This window comes from Haliaeetus leucocephalus, unplaced genomic scaffold (genome assembly GCF_000737465.1).
Source record: "Haliaeetus leucocephalus isolate CR32 unplaced genomic scaffold, Haliaeetus_leucocephalus-4.0 Scaffold712, whole genome shotgun sequence".
In the NCBI taxonomy this organism is placed as follows: Eukaryota; Metazoa; Chordata; class Aves; order Accipitriformes; family Accipitridae; genus Haliaeetus; species Haliaeetus leucocephalus.
Genome location: NW_010973148.1, coordinates 4,692,154 through 4,712,442, shown reverse-complemented (window position 1 = coordinate 4,712,442; position 20,289 = coordinate 4,692,154). Strand labels below are relative to the sequence as shown.

General features: G+C 39.4%; 2 protein-coding genes across 5 annotated transcripts in view; one reads left to right on the top strand and one right to left on the bottom strand.

Moving 5' to 3' along the window:
- The first annotated feature begins 21 nt into the window (after positions 1–21).
- NIPA2 (non imprinted in Prader-Willi/Angelman syndrome 2) lies at positions 22–13,128 on the top strand. 2 transcript variants are annotated; one of them, XM_010580466.1, is made up of 8 exons: positions 22–148; positions 2,461–2,517; positions 7,299–7,359; positions 7,731–7,953; positions 9,620–9,676; positions 10,416–10,506; positions 11,136–11,296; positions 12,180–13,128. In XM_010580466.1, the coding sequence occupies exons 4-8, from the start codon at positions 7,815–7,817 to the stop codon at positions 12,815–12,817; spliced, it is 1,086 nt and encodes a 361-aa protein (XP_010578768.1). In that variant the 5' UTR covers positions 22–148; positions 2,461–2,517; positions 7,299–7,359; positions 7,731–7,814; the 3' UTR covers positions 12,818–13,128. The 2 variants fall into 2 exon arrangements, with proteins under 2 accessions (XP_010578768.1, XP_010578769.1); XM_010580467.1 differs by lacking the exon at positions 22–148 and adding an exon at positions 200–522.
- A 2,853-nt stretch (positions 13,129–15,981) lies between these two features.
- The window catches only part of CYFIP1 (cytoplasmic FMR1 interacting protein 1), an 89,017-nt gene continuing 84,709 nt past the window's right edge, over positions 15,982–20,289 (bottom strand). For all 3 annotated transcript variants that reach the window (XM_010580463.1, XM_010580464.1, XM_010580462.1), the window contains 4 exons: positions 19,500–19,594; positions 18,120–18,358; positions 17,057–17,204; positions 15,982–16,583 (listed from right to left, as the gene is read on the bottom strand). In XM_010580463.1, the coding sequence (XP_010578765.1) occupies positions 16,419–16,583; positions 17,057–17,204; positions 18,120–18,358; positions 19,500–19,594 (647 nt within the window). In that variant the 3' untranslated portion in view covers positions 15,982–16,418. The remainder of the gene's footprint in view (positions 16,584–17,056; positions 17,205–18,119; positions 18,359–19,499; positions 19,595–20,289) is intronic.

Here is a 20,289-nt window from a genome sequence, read left to right as displayed (position 1 = left end):
GGCCCCGCCGCCCGCGGGGCCCCGGCTGTTCCGGCTCCTGCCTGCCTTCCCGATGCCGCCTCGGGAGCGCCGGTGCCCGGGTGTCCCTCTCCCCGCTTCGGCTCCCGCCCCCTGAGCCGCGCAAGGTCCTCGGCGTTGGGCGCTGCGGGTGAGGAACGAGCAGGCCGGGGCGAACCGGGCTTCTTCCGGGCGGGTGGCGGCGGCTCCGGGCGTTGGAAGCTGGCTGCGGAGGGCCGGGGAGACCTTCGCCGTGTTGGTTTCCCCGTCGTGGGAAGCTTGCTGTGGTTCGGGCTCGGGAGGCCGAGGTTAAAAAAAAAAATAAAATAAACCTGGGTGTGTTTGTTAGGTTCCCTAACTGGACAGAACCGGGAAGTTACAGTGTGCTAGTTCTGCTGGAGCTGCGTGCTTCTTAATGGAGCGTGCGCTGCTGTTCATCAGGGAGCTAAACCAGTTTGGCTCAGGGTTGAGTTCAGCCGAGTTTGAGGGTTGCGCAGCTTCGTTCCAGATCTGCTTCCGCGGAAGGTCAGAGCCCCGGCAAGCCCTTTAGCTTGAGGTGGAAAAAAATAATTTCGATTTTGCATTGTAGTTCAGAATGATGATTTGTGTTCATGCTCATGCTGTGGAGATACAGGCTGGGTCTGACTCTTTAGTCCCTGATTCTTTTTCTGAGCTTTTCTTTTTCAACCAGTCAACTTTGTCCATTTTCCAGCAATATCTTTAACGTTATTTTTGATTAAAATAAATGTAAGTCATCATGGCTATTTCTGAATGCTTTTGATGTGCCTCGTTTTATACAGTTAGGGGTTGTTACCCTGAAGGGTAACAAGTTCGTTGATAGGAAATTATTGCGTAAGTTTTCATCAGTATTGTTGTATTTGGAATTCAGTGTCGCACCAGTTCTGCTTTCGTTAGTTATTAATTCTCAGGGTAAAATCCTAGCAAATAGAAAGCAGTTTATAAGAGATTATCAGTGATGTCAAAGGAAAAACAATGACTAATGTCTGGATTTGACTTTTAACGTATTGAGTGAGCTTAAATTTGAAACTGCCCATCTTAAATACTAAAGGTAGAACTTAAGTGAACCTGTGCTGATGACTCATCCTACTGAGAGCAGACCTAGTGTACTAGGTACAGCAAAGATGAACCAAGTCATATCATCTACTCTTATCTTGAGTCTATCAAAATAGACTTGTACGAAATACAGTCAATGCAGTATCAGCTATAAAGCACTGTCTGTACTTTGCATTTAGTTAATGAATAGCACTCTCTTTTAGTGAAGATACTTTTTAATGTGAAAATGCTTTAATTGAAGGTCATTCTTTTTATAGAAAAGACTAACTACAAATAGCAAATAAGATGTAAAAAAATTTTTAGTGTGGCATTTTTCTTGTTTTCTCCCAGTTTCTTAAAATGGAATACTTGTTGCTTTTGCTTTATTAATAGAAATCTGCTATAAAGGATAAGTTTCCCCACAGTTTAACTAAAACTTTTAAAATAGGCAACTGTAGAACTGTTAACGTAAGTTTTGCTTTCTGAGTACTTGTGCTAGTGCCTCTAATGTTATATATATGCATATATGTAACATTATAAACAAATACTTTTTTTTCCTTGCCTATGTGATATGTAAATAATTATATGTGTAAGTTTGCCAACTCATTTAACTTTGACAAAGCTGGAAGACTATATCTGTATTGGGCAGACTTACAGTGCAAAATCGGAGGTACTCTTTCCTAAATCATGTATACAGAATCTTTAGGTACTGTATGCATGCATCTTGGCCTTTCAAAGATCCGTGCGAGTAAGTTTGGAACCAGCAGCTCTTTTATCTTAATGCTATGTTCTATCTGTCCTTTCAGTGTTCTCTCTATACTGCTGTTTGAAAGATGTTCATGAGTGGACAGAACATAAGTGAGGAAGAAGACTTAGATTAAAGAGTTAGCTATGTTTTGGGGATTTTGGTAATCTTACTGAGAATACTTCTGTGTTCATATTCCCTGCTGCCCTGGAGTTCTGTATATAAACATCCTCTAAAAACTCACTGTACCAAAGACAATAATTAAAACTTTACCTTAGTTTTTGTAATAAAAGTGCTTAGCACTTAAGTTATGGAACAAAACCGAAAGGACTTGGATAGTATTTCAGTTCAACTTTAGCATGTTACCTGCGAAACAATAGCTTAGATGGCAAGTTAGTTTCTTTGATAAGTGAAACGCAGAGGGATGAAATAACTGTAACGCTTCAGGTGAGCCATACCCAAGGAAGATGAAATTTAAAATCACACTACTTTGTTATTTAGGTGTTTTCAGAACAAAAATCCTGTCCCTTTTTAAAGCATAGATGAGGCATTGTACGGTCTTATGTGTCATGCATGAAAATGAGATTAACTTGAAATGATGGACATAGTTTTTTTAGCTGAATTCTTAAAATGCTAATTAATATTATTTTTAACTTATATTTTAGAAACCTAACATTGAAATATTTAAGAAGCGAATGCCTCTGGATTTTGGAACAAAATTGGTATGTATAATGAGCCTTTGAAAGACTCATCGCTGAACATTTGCATTTTTGTTGTTAGGGAGTGTTTCTGCTTCCTGTGGTTTTATGCCCATGGAAAGGAAGAAGGGAACACATAATAGTCAATGTGACACATAATAGTCAATGTGTATTTGTTAAAAGCAACTTGTTGTTTCAACCCCTTTTTTTTTCCATGAAAAGCTTTATGGCTAGGAGGGCATTAAATAGGTGCTATTTCAGCCTTAGAAACATAAAACTTCTCATGGAGCTCTTCTAAGTAAGCAGAATTGAAAATAAAATACCACAGAACAGTTCAAAAGATGCTGAATGGCTGTACCTGGAGTAACTATTACTAATGTCTTGTCAAAACAGACCTTTGTTTAAAAATCTTTCCATGTGAATCATGTCTGAATCTTGCACTGTTTAGTATTAGTGATCTGGCTGACAGGACGAAGAAATAATGGCATTGAGCATGGAAGGGTTGCCAGTGTGTAAACGCAGATGAATATTTTCAGGAAACATTTCTGAAAAAAAGAGATGCTTTTTGTAGGTGTAAATGAAAGTTATTACACCCAGGCAGGAATAAATTACTATACAAAGACAGTTTAGAGAACAGTAGTTCTATAGGAAGAAAATGTAGAGGTTATACTAATAGAGAAGATGAGGAGTCAACAGTAGATGCCTGCTCAGGAAGGGCTAAGAAAACCACCCGTTTGGGGTTGTATGAAAGAAAGTATAGTCTTCCACAGTGTTGCAGAAGTAATAATTCAGCTAAAGTACTGTATGCAGCTTTGGGAGCTTCATAAAAAAACCTGTGGACTATTGGGAAAGGGCCCAGAGGGTGGCACAGCAGGAGGTACCAAGCACCTAACTTGCAGGGTAATGTTAAGATGTGGGTGCCAAGATAAAGGGATTTGTATCTTTTCCAATTCCAGAGTGTACAAACATAACGGGCTTTGGTAGTCAAAGTGAAGATCTAGATGAAGATCATTAGATAATGAGAGTCCCTAACAGCATCAAAGCACGGCTGCGGTGTTTGTGAGGTTTCCTTTGTAACTATTTCCTGGGAGAAGCTTGGCTGAATTATCTGTGATGAGGAGCAGCAGTGAATGATGCTATACATGGCAAAGGGTTGAAGTAAACGGCTTGTTAAGGTCCTTTTTAGTTTAGTGACATCTTTTTCACAGGTTTTAGATGAGAAAATTGCGAATGCTAGCATTTAAATATTTTAACATGTATTTAGATTACTTCTAGGAAAAAAGACTGTCTACTGAACTCTTGAGGGCTGATGGCAAACACCCTGTTTACTTTTACTGACTATAATTATTGCTTCCATACAATGTACAACTTGGGAAGTGGTGATAATTTTCTTTGGCTGATAACTCCCTCATACTTATGCTTATCTGCTTTTAAATGTAAAATATTATTTCATCTCATGATACCACTTTTAGTGTTTCTGAATATTTAGATAGCTTGTTTGTTACAATAAATACATAACATCTTTTGAGTGCTGTGTGTATGCTGCTTTGGGGAGAAAAGGACTTTTGAGCAAAGAGACAAAGAAGTGTTTCCTTGTGTTTTAGACCAGAGAGTCTGTATCTTGCCAGCATTTGCTATTTCTTGGTTACATCTTAAAAATAAGCAAACAAACTTTGAGGCTAATCTGGCCTTGCTTATGTCCTGCAGGTTTGGGGTTTTGGTTTTTTTTTTCAGAAAGCTTTTTCTCTGCCTCTCCCTGTCTGATAACCTTCAAACTCAGTATATGTTCCCTGTGTTGTCTGTCATTGCACTGTTGCATGCTGAGAATTATGACTCATGATACTAGAAGATCCACAGGCAGTTCATAAATGTGTGGTTCTTACAGGCATTGTAAATGTTGTCGCTTCTGTGGATAGGAAGGTCTCATCCCCTCATTACATCTCTGAAATCAGAGCAGCAAACTAGTATTCCTCCATGAAACTGCTAGTCTTGGATGGTTGAAATGATCTCTGTGTTAAAATCAGCTGTGAACTTGATTAAAGAACCTTTGTAGAGCTACACCAAATACAACTAACACCACTGCCAGCTTTAACTCCTACATTTTCTGGCTTCTCTCCTGTTTATAACTTAGTAGTGGCCCTGCCTGCTGGAATGGGACAGCTTTGGCATGTCCCAAAGCTGAAACGGGAGAGGAGTATTTATTCCAGAAACTGCTCATTTCATGGCATTTTCTTATTTCCAATGATAATGATTTTTCTTGATGATATTTATGAGGACACGGTAGTTCCTCTTCTTTTACTAAGTCTTTACTACTGATCTCCTGAGTGTAGAACTTCATGTGCCTGCTATTGCTTTGACTTTGCAGCTATACGTGTCAGTTCTACACATGCGAATTGTATCTGCGCTGTATGCAAAGTGAACTAAATCTCTTCAGAAAGAAGTTGGGTTCACCTTGACTGTGTGGCAGAAATGGTCAGCGCATGTAGACATCTGTATAAACCTTAGATGGAAGTATGGCAGTCCAGCCTAAGCAGAAGTGTGACTGACCATGTCTGTGAGGACAAATAAACTTGGCAAAAAGAGCTAGCAGTAATATATGTGAAGAAGTGGTTAAGATTTGAGTCGTTTACAAGACTAACAGTGGTTGACAGGGAATCAAAAACTCTTTAATGTATTTGGGACATGGGGGAGAGTAGAGCTACTAGTTTTGAAGTGTGGCATCCTTAGGGTGTTTTAAGTCTAAGTTCAGAAAATTACCTGTTAGCTCGCAAGTTTTCCTCATTCTTCTGCAATCAAATTCTTCCTCTACTCCAAAGAAAAGCACCCTGTGCTTCTTCCCTTGTCTCTGAAATGCAATGGGTGGAAGATGTCAGGATGGGACTAACTGATGCTCTTTACCTCTGTCAGAAATGTTTTCGTGTAGATGAAGCTATGCAAGCCAGGGAGAGAAGAAAAAAGTGGTTTTGCCAGTATGGTGAGTTCTGTTTTAGTCAAAAGCTACACTAGTAAAAATATTCCCATTAGTAATATAACTAGCGTAGCAATTGTTGAAAACACTGGCAGAGTAGAAAAGCTCAGCAACAGAAGCTCCCCACCCCCAGGTGATGCTATGCCAGTATCGCATTTTGCACCAGCTGGAGCTAGAAGAATACTCTTAACTTGATTACCTGAACAGCATGACTTATTACTGCTAGAAAAGGCAGTAGAGAGAACAGTCGCAAAAGTCTCTTGATGTCTTTTCCTTGCTTTGAAAAATGCCTTTATTCTTCAGGGGACTGAAAGTCTTGCTTTGAATTCAAAACCAGAGAAATATTTGATGCAGTTAGTGAGATGGCTTGTTCTGGTCTGTCTCCCGCACTAATGATTTGTCTTTTTTGGTTTTGCTTGATAGGTGATTTTGTGTCATGCAAGAATCTACTTAAGTTTATTTTTAAAAGTTGCTAGAAAATGAAAGCAGAGCCTTGCAGTTCATTTACTTAATTTTTTTCTACAAAATAAGATATTAAAAATTATTATGCAAGGATTAAGGGAAGAGGATTTGAGAATTTTGAACTGTGGATCTTGCACCATTTTGAATAGTGCCATGTTGAGTGCTTATTAAATGGGACTGTGTTCCTATACTTTTTCCACAGCCTAACTGGATGCAAGTAAGAGGATCTGTGTTCAGTTTTAATGTTAACCTACCTGGAGCTCTCTGCTAGGTTTTTCCTAGGGGTGTAGCAAATTAATAAAAGTTGGAAGCGAGAACGTACAGGCAAAGGTAGTTTTGGAAGAAAATGGGTTTTGAAGAAACAGGTGCAGGAATCGGAACTGTGAACTGGCATGGCAGATCGGAATATGATTTTATCTTGTCCTGGACTCCCTGTGGGTGTGTCCATCTCTGCCTGGGCATAAAAGAGGGTGCTTGATGCTGCAGTGCCTTGACACCAGCATTGTATTCCTGCTTGAGGAAGCTGCTGCTGTATCTCAACATTAAAGCTGTGGAATTCAGATTCCAGTAAGCACTGAAATGGAGACATTTTATTCTCTGCTCTTCTTTCCCCCTTTTTACTTTTAAATCAAAAGCTTGTTAATGCAACTTACATCATATGCCATGCTTCTGAACATCTGGAAAATAACTGCTCAGGGAACTAAATGCTAGTCTTGGCACACCTGTGATTGGTGTTCCCAGGAAATAAAAATTGTTTTATCTATGGCTGTTTTCTTCCTTTAGAGCAGTTCTCTGTGCTGTCATAATTATCAGTTGTCTTGAAATCAAAGCCTAAAAATAGTTTTAATTTCCCTTCATACTACAGAGAGGTTTAATCACCCTGAAAGTACTTTGAGCTTTTTTTCTCCAGTTTAAAAGTTATTTATAGAGATACCTTAAATTCAAAATCTTGTGTGTTAGATGGAACCCAGGATATCCTCATTGCAGCTTGTAACAGGAGAAAAGATGCACTGAAATAAATATTCTTGTTAAGCTGGAGGTTGAATATGTAAAATCTTTGACTTCTAGCCTAAAAATTGCCATCTTCTGCTAAGCTGTTGTTGAAGGTCTTACCTAACTAAATTTGGAGTCTTAGGCTAGGTGAAAGCTTTTAAACTGTACACTCTTAATAGTTATTGTAGCTAAGCTGAAAAGATTCCTCATACAGGTATGGGAAACTCTTTTTAAAATATATCAACAAACAGATGCCTTGCTTCTTGTTCCAGATTTCCCTGGTTGTTAGAGGATAAGTGCATGTGCATACATCTCAAGTTTGTGTTCAGGAAATTACTATATGATTAAACACCCATTTTAATCTTCTCTTTCATTTTTCTAGTGAGTTCATATGGAAGAAATGCTGTGGCTGTTCTCAAACTCTCTTACAGACTGATTTCAATGTAAGTAATTGTTTGATCAGTATCATCAATTACATGGTGTGCCAGACATAGATCGGTGTACTTAATGAAAAGAAAAATAAATCACACATCTTTAAGTTTTCCTTAACCTTTTTCAAAGAAGTTTTATTTGTTCAGATTTCAGTTTTTATATGCCAGGTCAGAAGCCCTTCCTTCTGCGTGTTCAGACTTGTTAGTCACTCATCCATGGTTCAAGCTTACACAGGCTTCAAAAACTTCCTTTTTTTTTTTTTTTTTTAAAACACTCATAGCAGAGACCATTCACAGGAGAACCACTCACATGAGCTGTTGAGGATTTTTCTATACAGTATGTATTTCTGACAACTTAATTCTGATGTGTTTATTTTGCTCAGGTTTCAGTGTTGCTTCATCTTGTGTTGAGTAACAGAAGTTCTGCTGTTCATTGATCAATGTGACAGTCTTTAGTAGTTTACGAGATGAGCCAAACTCGTGGGAGATATGACTTCTGTATTGGTCTGGTGTTGGCTATGAGTTCCAGCATTTTCATCGGAGGAAGTTTCATCCTGAAAAAGAAAGGCCTTCTCCGGTTAGCTAGGAAAGGCTCCATGAGAGCAGGTAAATACATGTTTAAGAAACTTGCTGACATTTAAGTTTTGCTGTTTAACAGAAAATTACTAAACTTATGATCTTGTTTTGACTTTCTTTGTTACAGGTATATGAAACCTAAAACATACAGCTGATGTGTTTTTTCTCTGGTGTCAAGATACATCTAACTGTGTGTGATATATACTATTTAATTTGTGCGTAATGCCCTCTAGGGACACTTGCTGAACACTTAGTTTGTGTGTCAGTTAAATCTGAATTGTACTTGCAAATTGAACTTGGAACCAGCACTCTTAACTACATCTATGCTCCTGAATGAGTGAATTTAGGAGAATGTTAACTGCATTTGAGTGTCAGGAGATTGTTTTAGAAAACTAAAAATCACATGTAGTGATCGCATGTAACAAATGTGTTCCCCAAGGGTTCATACTGGAACCAGTACTATTTAATATCTTCAGCAGTGACATAGACAGTGGGATCGAGTGCACCCTCAGCAAGTTTGCAGGTGACACCAAGCTGAGTGGGGCAGTTGATTTGCCAGAAGGAAGGGATGTCATCCAGAGGGACCTTGACAGCTTGAGGAGTGGGCCTGTGCAAACCTCGTGAAGTTCAACAAGGCCAAGTGTAAGGTCCTGCACCTGGGTTGGGGCAATCCCAAGCACAAATACAGGCTGAGGGATGAAGGGATTAAGAGCAGCCCTGTGGAGAAGGACTTGGGGAATACTGGTGGATGAAAAATTGGACATGAGCTGGCAACGTGTGCTTGTAGCCCAGAAAGCCAACCATATCCTGGGCTGCATCAAAAGCAGTGTGGCCAGCAGGTTGAGAGAGGTGATTCTCCCCCTGTGCTCCACTCTGGTGAGAGCGCACCAGGAGTACTGCGTCCAGCTCTGGGGTCTCTAGCACAAGAAAGACACCTGCTCAAGCATGTCCAGAGGAGGGCCGCAAAACTGATCAGAGGGATGGAACACCTCCTATAAGGAAATGTTGAGACAGTTGGGGTTGTTCAGCCTGGAGGAGGCAAGGCTCTGGGGAGACCTTGTAGCAGCCTTTCAATACTTAGGGGAAGCTTAAAAGAAAGACGGAGAGAGACTTTTTACCAGGGCCTGTAGTGACAGGACAAGGGGCAATGGTTTTAAAATAGAAGGTAATAGATTCAGATAGGATGGTTGCAGCATCCTCAGATGATTCAGAGGGTTGAATCTGAATATTTTTAATTTGGTACCTGTCATCTCTGCTTCTAAAAGATGGTTGATCTCGAGATAAGTAATTCATGCTCCCTGATTTGCAATGGGAAAGTGTGACTACATTTCATACGTTTTCAACCACATAAACCACACAGGATTTCCACAAAGTAGCATTCTCATAAGAATACAAAACTTGGCTTTTCCTGTCATTACAGTGAGTTGAAAGAACTGTTTTTCAGGGCAGTGCAGATATGGTCATCAGTACCATTTCTAATACAAAAGAAATAAAATAAGTAGTTTTCAAAGTAGACTATAGGAGGCATATGCACATCAGAAATTTGAAGATTGTATTTCAACCCCTCTAACTATAAAGATTGCCCATATTTTTAAGGGCATGGGCTGCAAAAATTATTCTGGTGATGTCATTGGTGACAGGGCTTACTGTTTGATGTATGTTTTTAGTGGAGTAGTAAACATTCTTTCAATTTCAGGTCAAGGTGGTCATGCATACCTTAAGGAGTGGCTGTGGTGGGCTGGACTTCTTTCAAGTAAGTATCAAAAATATAATCTGCTTTATATAATTTCATTAAATGACTGTGCCACAGATGGCAGCAATGGTTACAAAATGTGAGCAAGATGGGGATTCTTGCTGTCTGGTGATTTGATGGGCATAGCTCTGATGATTTTAATACAACATCTCTCACTACAAATTCTTTCCTTAACTTTATTTTCCTCTTTGGGCAGTGGAACTAGGCAGACTTTAGACTTCTGTATCTCTTTGCTAGCACATGTGTTCTGGTTTTTGTCTTAGCAGAGAAGTGCTTAGATATACAAGATTATTTAGAGGGAAGCATATTTTGGGATGATGTCTGTTTTCTGAACTTTGGGGTTTTTTCATTGCTTAAACTCTGGACTTATTGGCTGTGCTCAGGTAACTATGGCTTAATGTATGCATTGCCCTGTATCCTGCTATTGCAGATTTCTCCATGCAGAAGTTCATGACTCAACGTTGGCAGGCTGGGGAGCTATAACATAGACACCAAAATAAAACACCTTCTAATTTGGCTCAATTAATTTTAATACCCGTTGTAGTCCCCCAGCCTGTTTTTAAGATATAGTAATGGGGGGTTTGTATTCTGCTAGTACTGTTAGCTGAATGCTATAATTAGAATTTTCCATTGTTTCCTTACTGCATGTTTGTGTCTACAAGAACACTTGCACTGATTCACAGGTTTGTTGCGTAAGACAGCTTAACTCCTTTTTTTTATTACTGTTATTACTCTGCAGTGGGAGCTGGCGAAGTAGCTAACTTTGCTGCCTATGCTTTTGCACCAGCTACGTTAGTGACTCCTTTAGGAGCTCTCAGTGTTCTTGTAAGGTAAGAAACACCAACAGCAGTGTGGTTTTGGAGAGAGAAGTAAAATAGTTATTTAGAAATGTGTCACTGAATTATGCTGTAATAAATGTGGTTTGTTCTTAACTATACATAAAGTGTGCTTATAAACCTCAGGAGTAACTTGTAAGTTTCTCCAAATGTGAAGCAACTATGCTCTAAAAGGGTTCTAGCAATGCATCTACACACCTTGATCTGTGAAAAGCTATCATCTTCTGCATTTCAAAAACATGTTGTATACAACATAGTATTTTAATTCCTAATTAGAGTTAAGATTTTTGTCTTTTAAAAATTTTTACAAGTGCTTAGATAGAAGTTTTGGGGAGGCAGCATAAAAAAGGGGTTCTGGGGAAAGATGCCAAATAGTAACAGGTAGTCCTGTGCATAGCAAGTATGTTGAGATAGAAATATCAACTAGGTAGCTATTTTAAGTAAATGCCTAATTAGTAGATTTACCGTAACTGATTTATGGACATTAATAATGTTCCTGCTCACCAAAAGCTGCACACCGTGTATGCTAGTGACCTGTACAGTGAAAGCAAGGTGTAAGTTGATGAGCAAATGAATGAGTTATTACTAATTCCATGTTTGCTGGTGCCTTTTTTTCTTCTTAGTGCCATTCTGTCATCCTTCTTTTTAAATGAAAAACTTAATCTACATGGAAAAATAGGGTGTTTGCTAAGTATACTGGGATCAACTGTGATGGTAATTCATGCTCCACAAGAGGAGGAAGTAGAAACTTTGAATGAAATGTCCCACAAACTAGGTGATCCGGGTAAGAAAAATGCTGTCTTTATATGTCTGTAGCCCATCATTTCTTTATTATAGTTTCATTACTGCTGCTTTCAAGTTCCAGGAAGATAGCCCGTGTCTGCTTCATGTTGTCAGAATGAAATAGATACTTGAGTTCTGTGACATAATTCCACAAGCAGCTTTGCATGATGCCAGTGAACTTGTCTGGCCTCGAACAAGGTGTCTTCATGTGAACCACTGAGATGGCAGTTTAAACAAATGCAGCAACACAGCTGAATAAACACAGCTTCTGTAAATTTTGACTGAAGTGCATCAGTCTCTAAGTCCAACTTTGAGCTATCCTTAAAATGACATAAGTAGGTGCTATGGCAAGTGTCTGAGAAGTGTAATCCTGGAGACTAGCTCCTACGCTTACATGGAAGATGAGGCACTTGCAAATACACATCTGCAAAATACTATATATGCAAAGACAAATCCCATTTGAAACACGGGGAAATAGCCAGCACAGAGATTAAAAAGCTGATCTTAAGGAATGACCTGATTATTGGAAATCCGCTGATGAAAGTTGCAGCCTGCCAAAACATAACTGCCCTAAACAGCATTCGGACAGAAGCCTGTATCCAGTAGTGTCTGCGTGTAAGGCAATACAGCAATCTAATCCTGTAGTCATCTTGCTGATGGACTGATAAAGGTAATACAACATGCCTGAGTTTGATTCTTTGTTTTAGCTAGCTCACTCTAAAATTGTTTTAACTTTGATGTTGGAGGAGTAACGAGAAACATCCTGAACTGTTCTGTTAAAAGCTGAGCCAATTGTATTGTTAGTGTTTTCTCAGTACCTCTAAGATGCTTTTGGTAATGTACATAAATAACAAGATTTTTTTTTTTTTCCTCCCCAACCACAGGTTTTGTGGTCTTCGCAACTCTTGTTGTCATTGTGTCTTTAATTCTAATATTTGTGGTGGGACCTCGCCATGGACAGACCAACATTCTTGTGTACATAACAATTTGCTCTGTAATTGGAGCATTATCAGTCTCCTGTGTAAAAGGTTTGGGCATTGCTATAAAGGAACTTTTTGCAGGAAAACCAGTGCTGAAACATCCCTTGTCTTGGATTCTGCTGCTAAGCCTTATTGTCTGTGTGAGCACGCAGATCAACTATTTAAACAGGGCTCTGGATATATTCAACACTTCGATAGTGACTCCAATATACTATGTAATATTTACAACATCTGTTTTAACTTGTTCTGCCATCCTTTTCAAGGAATGGCAACACATGGAGGCTGATGACATTATTGGCACCTTCAGTGGCTTCCTGACTATTATTGTGGGGATCTTTTTATTGCATGCCTTCAAAGATGTTAATTTCACCCTAGCAAATCTGCCCCTTTCTTTGCGCAAAGATGATAGAGCAGCAAATGGTACTTTGCTGAGCACATATGACTGCTTTAATCATGATGAAGAAAGTTCTGCCTGCCTAGGTGAAATACAATCCACTGAGAGTCTCTCAGCCAGGAGAAATGGAAGTCTGTCAGCCTTCTGAAAATACCTGTATGTTACTTAAGAACAATTCTGTAACTCTGGATTTTTTTTTCTGCTGTGAAGTGTCTGAGCTTGTCTGGAAAATCATGTACTTTTTAACAGTATGTGTAGACAATCGTTAATTTTTAAGTTCAATTAGTTTGGATAAAAAACACTGAAGGGGTTTTTATTTGCCTTATTTTTACTTTAAAAAAATACTAAAATGACCTCAGACCACAGTTGGTTTTGTTGCTTAAGTTATGTGTAAATACTTTCATTACATTCTTCTGTTTTAAGATGTATTGCACTAATGACAATTTTATCAAAAATAAATGGCTTTATTTCTGCATTGGTGGTAAAAAGATAGCAGTGAACCTGGATCCTTTGTACTTGTGCCCTGAGTGACTGTAAACATACTAAAACAGGAGCTGCAGTAACAACTCTTGTCCCAGTTTGTAAAAGAGGAAAGGGAAAGCTACAACCAAGCAAGACTAATCCTTTGATAATACTGCTTAACTAAAGCTGTATGCTAAACTTGCAGGACTTGCATCAAAAAAACCCCCTCAACCTAACCTAATCAGCGTAACTGGCTGGCAGCAGCAACAAGGCAGGAGCTTCTGCTCTGCTTGGATAGGTGAGGCTGTAGCTCCTGCCACACCAGTCTATGCAGGAGGAAGGATCTGAGTCTTTAATAGCAGCCAAAAAGAGCTACTCCCTTTTCTGCAAAAGAGGTCAGGTTCTGTTTGCTGCAGCACACTCCCCTGGCTAGCTCTGTAGAGCTGCTCTGTGGTTTTGGTGTTACAGCTTGAACTCACAGAATTGCCATTTTGTTTGCAGTAACACAGCCGCTGGCTGTGACACGAAAGTTTTTAAAAAAGGGCCAAAAAATTGGAGCATAACATCATTGCTTAAAAAAGGGGTGTGAGGCAGGTAGGTGGCAATTTAAACTTGCAAAGGCAGAAAATAAAAATCAGTGATACAGGTTTTATAAGAATATTTCTACCATAGATGTGAAGGTTAGAAATTATTTGGGACAGAGACAACTAGTTACTGCTCTAAGTTGCCAGTTTTAGTGCTGACTGTTTTAAGAGTGTAATTTATTAGTAGGACAAAAAAACCTGTTCCCACCTGTGAAACTAACTCTGCAGCCTTCCTTTGGTATATGTCATAATTGCACGGGGGAGGGGTCCAGCAAGAAAAAGGTTCTTTAAATTCTAGTTGAAGAATGGGATTTGAACTTCTACCTAATTTTAAGGGACATCACATCAGCAGCACCCAGACACATCACTCTAAGGCTTACACAACAAAGCACAGTAACAGGGAGCAGCAGGGAAGAAGTCAAACTGCCAAGGAATCACTGAACTCTGGGTTGCCACTTGTAGTACTAAAGCACCAGCCTATCCAAAGAGCAGGTTATGATTTCATACAGGGGAGTCTTACTTTATGTTTTGAGAGGCACTTTGGCCTCCACATCCACTGTTTTTGATGAGAAAATAATTAAAAATTAAAAAGTTACACCTTTTGTGTACCTTGCTGCATTTTTCCTTTTAGGTAGGAGAAGCAGTTACACCAGGTGAAGAGGTTTTAGCTCCCATCAAGTCTAATAATGCTGCTGGGAAAAAAAAGTAACCTACCTTTGAAAAACAGGAAACAAACATCTCATAAGACTAATGTCTGAAATCTCTTAAATGCTTACAAAACAGAAAAAAATTATCATAAAATAATTATCAATGCTAGTAGTTTTAAGATGTTAGAGACCAATTCTCTTACTGCTGAAAGTTAACTTGGTAAGAACTAGAACTTACTTTACTCACCTCATGATCAGTTATTTTTAAATAGTTAAACAAAAAATCAGGCTTTATTAATTAACCATTTCTGTACCACAGTGCCAAGCCAAAGCCTCAGGTGTGTGAGACTTGATCCCTAAACCAATGATTATCTCAACAAATTAACGAAGTTGTTCATTTCCTTAACTGAAGCAGGAAGCATTTGGTTGACTAGAAGTCAGTCGTCTGAGAACAAGAAACTTTTCTTGAAAAAAACTGTCTGTTAAGCACCTTTTAAAAGAAATCCTGCAACAAGCTAGCATAACAAAGCACAAGCATTTCCTACTTCTGTCTCCCATGCCTTGTGCGTGCTCTCACCACAACAGAGACCACTCCAGAATGGCAGCTCTCAAGCACAGATGTCCCAGGAAAACCTGTGGTAGTGGCAATTTGCTTATAGATTGCCTAGCAAATCTCCATCCTTTGTTTTGCTGAGGAATTTCAGTTAATTTCTTTCCTCAAAATCCAGTTCCCTACTGCCCCAGTACCCACACATTCCTCATGTCCTGCATACCTCCTCTGTCAGACATCATTTCTACCCATTATGGGACTCGATTCCGTTGCTGTGAAAAATCTGAAAAGAGCTGAGCAGGAGAAAAGATGAGCTGTAACCTAACCTGGAACTAGTAAGCGGGAAGGGAGAAAAACAGGTTCTCACAGGGATGCATTCTTGGTTTCACACTATGGGTTAGAAACACTAACCAAGTAACATATCCAGGAATCCATATCCTGGGTAAAATGTGTAATTATCTGTGTCTGTTCCAGCCATCTTAACTCACGTTTGCTTTGGGTTGATCCTAACAACCAACTGAAAAGCTGTGTTAGAATCCTGCAGTAAGCAAGCAGGAGTTACTACTTCTGGCTGAACAGGTTGCTTTAAAATTCAACTTTTACAGTTGCAAAGTTTTACAAACAATTTTACTGATGTGGTGTTTGCATAATACAGTAAGTGTAATTAAACAAATACTTTCCATAAGTAAATCATGATTAATATCATTAGAGCTTACGTACTGGGATAGATTACACCTGATCACTGTAGACAAGATTCTTGTAAACAAGAATTCCATATCACTTGTAAACATGTATTTTGGTACACGGGTATGTATCGCCAACCAAAATACAAATTGTGTTAGAAGCTCTCGTTAGGAAAAAGTAAACAGTCCCCATTCTAATCAGTCAAACTACTGCCTTTTAGAAAGATCTGAATACTATCAGTCACTCCATGTTAAATCACTTTAAACAATCACCTTAATTAGCCTTCATTTCCATAATTGCTGATCTCAGAGAATAGTTTTGCAAAGAAGAAAGATAATCAACTGACTAGAAAAATTATTCACAAAGCACCAGCATAGTTGATTTGTTTTTTTTTAATAAAGGCTAATTAAGCAATTAATGCTCTAATAGAAACAATTAGGAATTGATTTCTAAAAAATTTTTTTCTACAGAACCCAGTTTCTCATCCTCCACAGCTATTATTTTGATACCTTCAATGTAAAATTATTCCAGTCCAGTCTAATATGGCCACTTCAGTACAGGAATGCAAAGAGATTTCAAAAATCTTTTACAGTCGCAGGTTTTTAATCAAAGTGTATAAAATTTTTGCCTAGAAAAATAAGTATGGATTGTATACAGTTACTGTGCTTGGAGACTGAAGAGGACAGTGCACCACTCAAATGGCAGAGGCATACTGAGAAATGCAGATGAGAGTTTTCCTTAAAACTGTTGGTGTGGTTTTTGTTGTTTTTTTCTCATACTTCTAGCCTAAACAGGTGCAAAAAGTATTGTTAGGTGGGAAGTCTAGTTGCTGGCAAGGGACTGATGAATAGGTGGCTGGAAGCAGCGCACATGTTCCACAGGTGTGCTCTCTCCATCGCCGGACTTCAAATACTTGTCCAAAATAGCAATTATTTCATCATTCAGAATCTGGAACTTGCGAATTCTCTCAACCATTTTCTTCAAAGGCTGCAAACATCAAAAAAGCAGACACACAGGAATTAGCTTTGGAGATGATAAAGCCTTAGACACAAAAGCAGCAAATGCTGTTACCTCACCTCTCCCAGCAGCGTTATGAATGTTTCCCTTCCACTGCTAATCCAGTGAAAATCCAAGGTGCATTTTGGTTTTTGACAGTGCTGCTTTTTGTACAAAAAAGGGAAATGTACAGCAGCCTTGTCATAATCCGAATGCACGTATATGAGATGGAAAGCATTAAGAAAATCCCACGTAGTCAGGAAATCAGAATTCTTACTGACTAGTCTTCAAACTCCAGTACCAATGCCTTAATCTTTTGTTCCTAAAACCCCTGGTGCCCTCATTTTCAGCATTTCATTCTGAAAAGTGATTGCTGCATCTACACTGCATCCGAGTACAAACGGCTCTGATTTAGTGTTGTCTTTATTACTACAGCAAATACACAACAGATGTTTTCAACTCACCACATTCTTTATAACCTCATCTTTGCCATCATGCTTTTGGACTTTCAACAGGTGGTAGCAGAAATCCAACACATCAAAGCGACGCTGCTGTCCCAAAAGCACGATGATCATACAGCCAGCCCAGTGCAAGCCGTCTCCAAAGCACTGCCTGAGACAGAAAACACACCACATAAAGCACGTTTTGCCTAAATCTTCAAAAACATACCCATAGGAAATGCTCAGTCATCAGCCATTATACTAAACTACATACATACCACTCTAGAATATGTTAGACATTAATCTATAAAACACTGCAAAATCTCTAGTAAATTAAGTTCTCTTTCCAGATGAGTGATGCAAATGGATGCTTAAAAAACCAGAAGCCCCCCCAGTTTTATACAACGTAGAGTTACTCCAAAAACATTTACTCCCCATTAGACTCCAGCAGCATTACATTTCATTTTCAAAGGAAACAACACTTTAAAAGAAAACAAAGTGGGAATTTAACACCACTCTGCTCCTTTGGACTACAAACATGAAAGGAAGGAAACGTCCTATGCTGTTGCCTCCATAATTGCTTAGTGAAAAGCACATTACAGCTCACCAGTTTTTCAAAATAAGGATATTATCAAAATTACAAAACCAAGACCAACAGTTTCTGGTTAACTCATGTTAATCATGTTAACTTCCAAGTGCTCATTCTTGCTCTTAATTCAGAGAATAAAATATTTGTTAGAAATAAATAAAATAGCTGAACATTGGTGCATATAAGTTCAGCATCCGTAGGGGTCTGACTACTATTGAAAGACACGTGCTAGGGCCTGTTTGTCATGGGATCATTCATTACACACTGGCAATACTTAAAATAGAGGACTATTTTCATTAAAGACAATAATATCTGTGTTCATGGATTATGAGCCCCTCCCAGTGATCGCAGCACTTTCCCTTGTTTTCGCACTAAGCTCTTACAGCCGGGCAAACAAACCCCTCCATTCTAACGCTTTGCACCCCCCTGCCAGTTACAGGGAGGACAAGCAAAGTACTGTTGCCCACAGGTGGACCGCTGGCAGCTGGCAGTACGTACTCCACAGTGAACTCGTGCGTTCCCACGGGGATGCAGTAGACGAACTGCATGGCGCTCCAGAGGCGATGGAATTCCACGCACTCGTCCACGTGCATCACCCCATTGCTGGGCAGGGGCCCGCGCCAGATGGGATCGTCCAGGAAGGAGCGGATCCTCGTCAGGATAACCTCAAACATGGACAAGCCGCAGCAGAGGCGTTCTTTGGTCAGCAAGTCCCCTTCCCTTGCAATTGCTATTTGCTAAAGTGGAGAGAAAGAAAGCGCAAAATCTTGGTAAAAGCCACTTGACCACAAGGCTTTATTTAAAAAACAAAACAAAACAAAACACCATCACATTTTTCAGTTTCACTTGCTTTATTCCAGGAGAACTATCTCCTGACTTGAAGTGAGGTCAGAGGCTGCTAACTTGGGGTTCAGTTCAGTGGAAACAGCATTCAGAGAAAACTGTAAAAGCCTTTCAAGCAGACAGGCCATTGCTGTACTAAGCAACACTGACTGCGGTAATGCTTATCCTGGACTGGTCCCAGGGAAATTTAAAGAATTCTTTGCCTGAATGGAGGCAAAAAGCAAAACCAAAGAGTTCAGCACTCTGCTGCTAGTACAGGCAGTAGCTCCTGCCTGCGCTCCTCTGCATACCTCCCTTGGCTGCTGCTGTTAGAGATGGGAAAGCTCCAAAACCAGCACAAACAGGATCAGACAAACCCCATAAATGGCACTGCTTGGTTAGGGCTTGTCCCAGCTCGTGCCATCACACTGAGAGCCCTCTCCTACAGCGCAGCAGCGCCTACTGAGCTGCAGCACGCATGATGATAAAAGCAGTCTGAAGTCTTTGCTTCAGAGCACTCTGCTCTTAGTTTCTACTATTCACATCTCAATCACTTGAAAACTGCTAAGGTTAACAGGGAATTCATGTACCCCTCACACTGACAGAAAATAGTGCTGAAGCTGCAAAGGCAGTTCAAGAACGTTCTCTTTGGTCATTGGGTTTCCAGGAAAGCTCAACTCAGCTCATTTTCCAAGAGTTTCTAATCATCTGGCTGAAAGAGAAATAAATTGTTTTAAAATATACATGCCCAAGAAAACTGATTGCTTTTGGTGGAATTTGCACTAAGACCTCCCAGGCTGGCTCTTATACTGAGGGGGTATCACATTTTCCCCAAAACATGTCAATTCCAACCCAATCTCAAATGTTTTAAACTTCTGAGCTTTAACAGCTTTACAAAATCCATGGATCTGAAAAAAAAAAAAAAAATCCTGTTGTGTGAACAAGCTGGATGCGCAGGTTGAAGTTCTGACACTGCTATCGGCACCTGTGAAAGGACAGGCTTTCTAGTCCTCAGAAATTTTTTTATTTGCCTCTGACACAAATAAGAGAGATTACCTGGGGTGTTCCTAGTCTTTCAATGAGAGGAACCAAGTGTAGTGGAGCATATTTTGATTCTAGTCTCTTCATTTTAGCATCGAGTCTTTCACCCTCTGGAAGGAGAAGGGGGAAGAGGAAAAAAAAAAAAAAAGAAGAGAGTAGTAATAAGTTGCAATTAACCAAGAAAATTCTTATTTTCACACAATGTTTATTCAGTGCAGAAGAAAACTGGGTATGTCATTTTTATAGGTAATTTCAGTTCTTAATAGCTGGTTAATCTTCGTTAAAGGTTAAGCTTTTAGAAAAATACACATTTTAAAATGTTGCATTGCATGTGCAAACAGAAACAAGGATTTGTAGTAGAATACATTTAATTAATTAACTAAATTAAAGAAAAAATATAAAGGTCTATTACACTGCTGCTAACATATTTGACTCCCACTTGTACTAAGCCAGCTAAGTTGTCCCTATCATACATAAAATGCTTGACCCTAGAATGAGGGTAGAATGTTGTGTATAGCAAGGCTTAAAAAAAACAGTTGGTACCCCCTCATCACTGGCAAGTAGGAAATCTTCTCCAGCAAACAGGAAAATACTGTTTACAATGGTCTGGTTAGTTTTCTGCAGAGATTCAAGTAGCTACAGCAAGTCTGGAAATATTCTCAAAGATTTTTAGCTGTTGGGATTTCTTGGAGCAGAACTTATCAGCTGCTCTGGCAGTGAGAAATGGAGAGGAAAGGAGAGAGAGGAGCAACACAGAACAAGAAGCATGGGGGGGGGGGGGGGGGGGAAAAAAGAAACGTTTTTT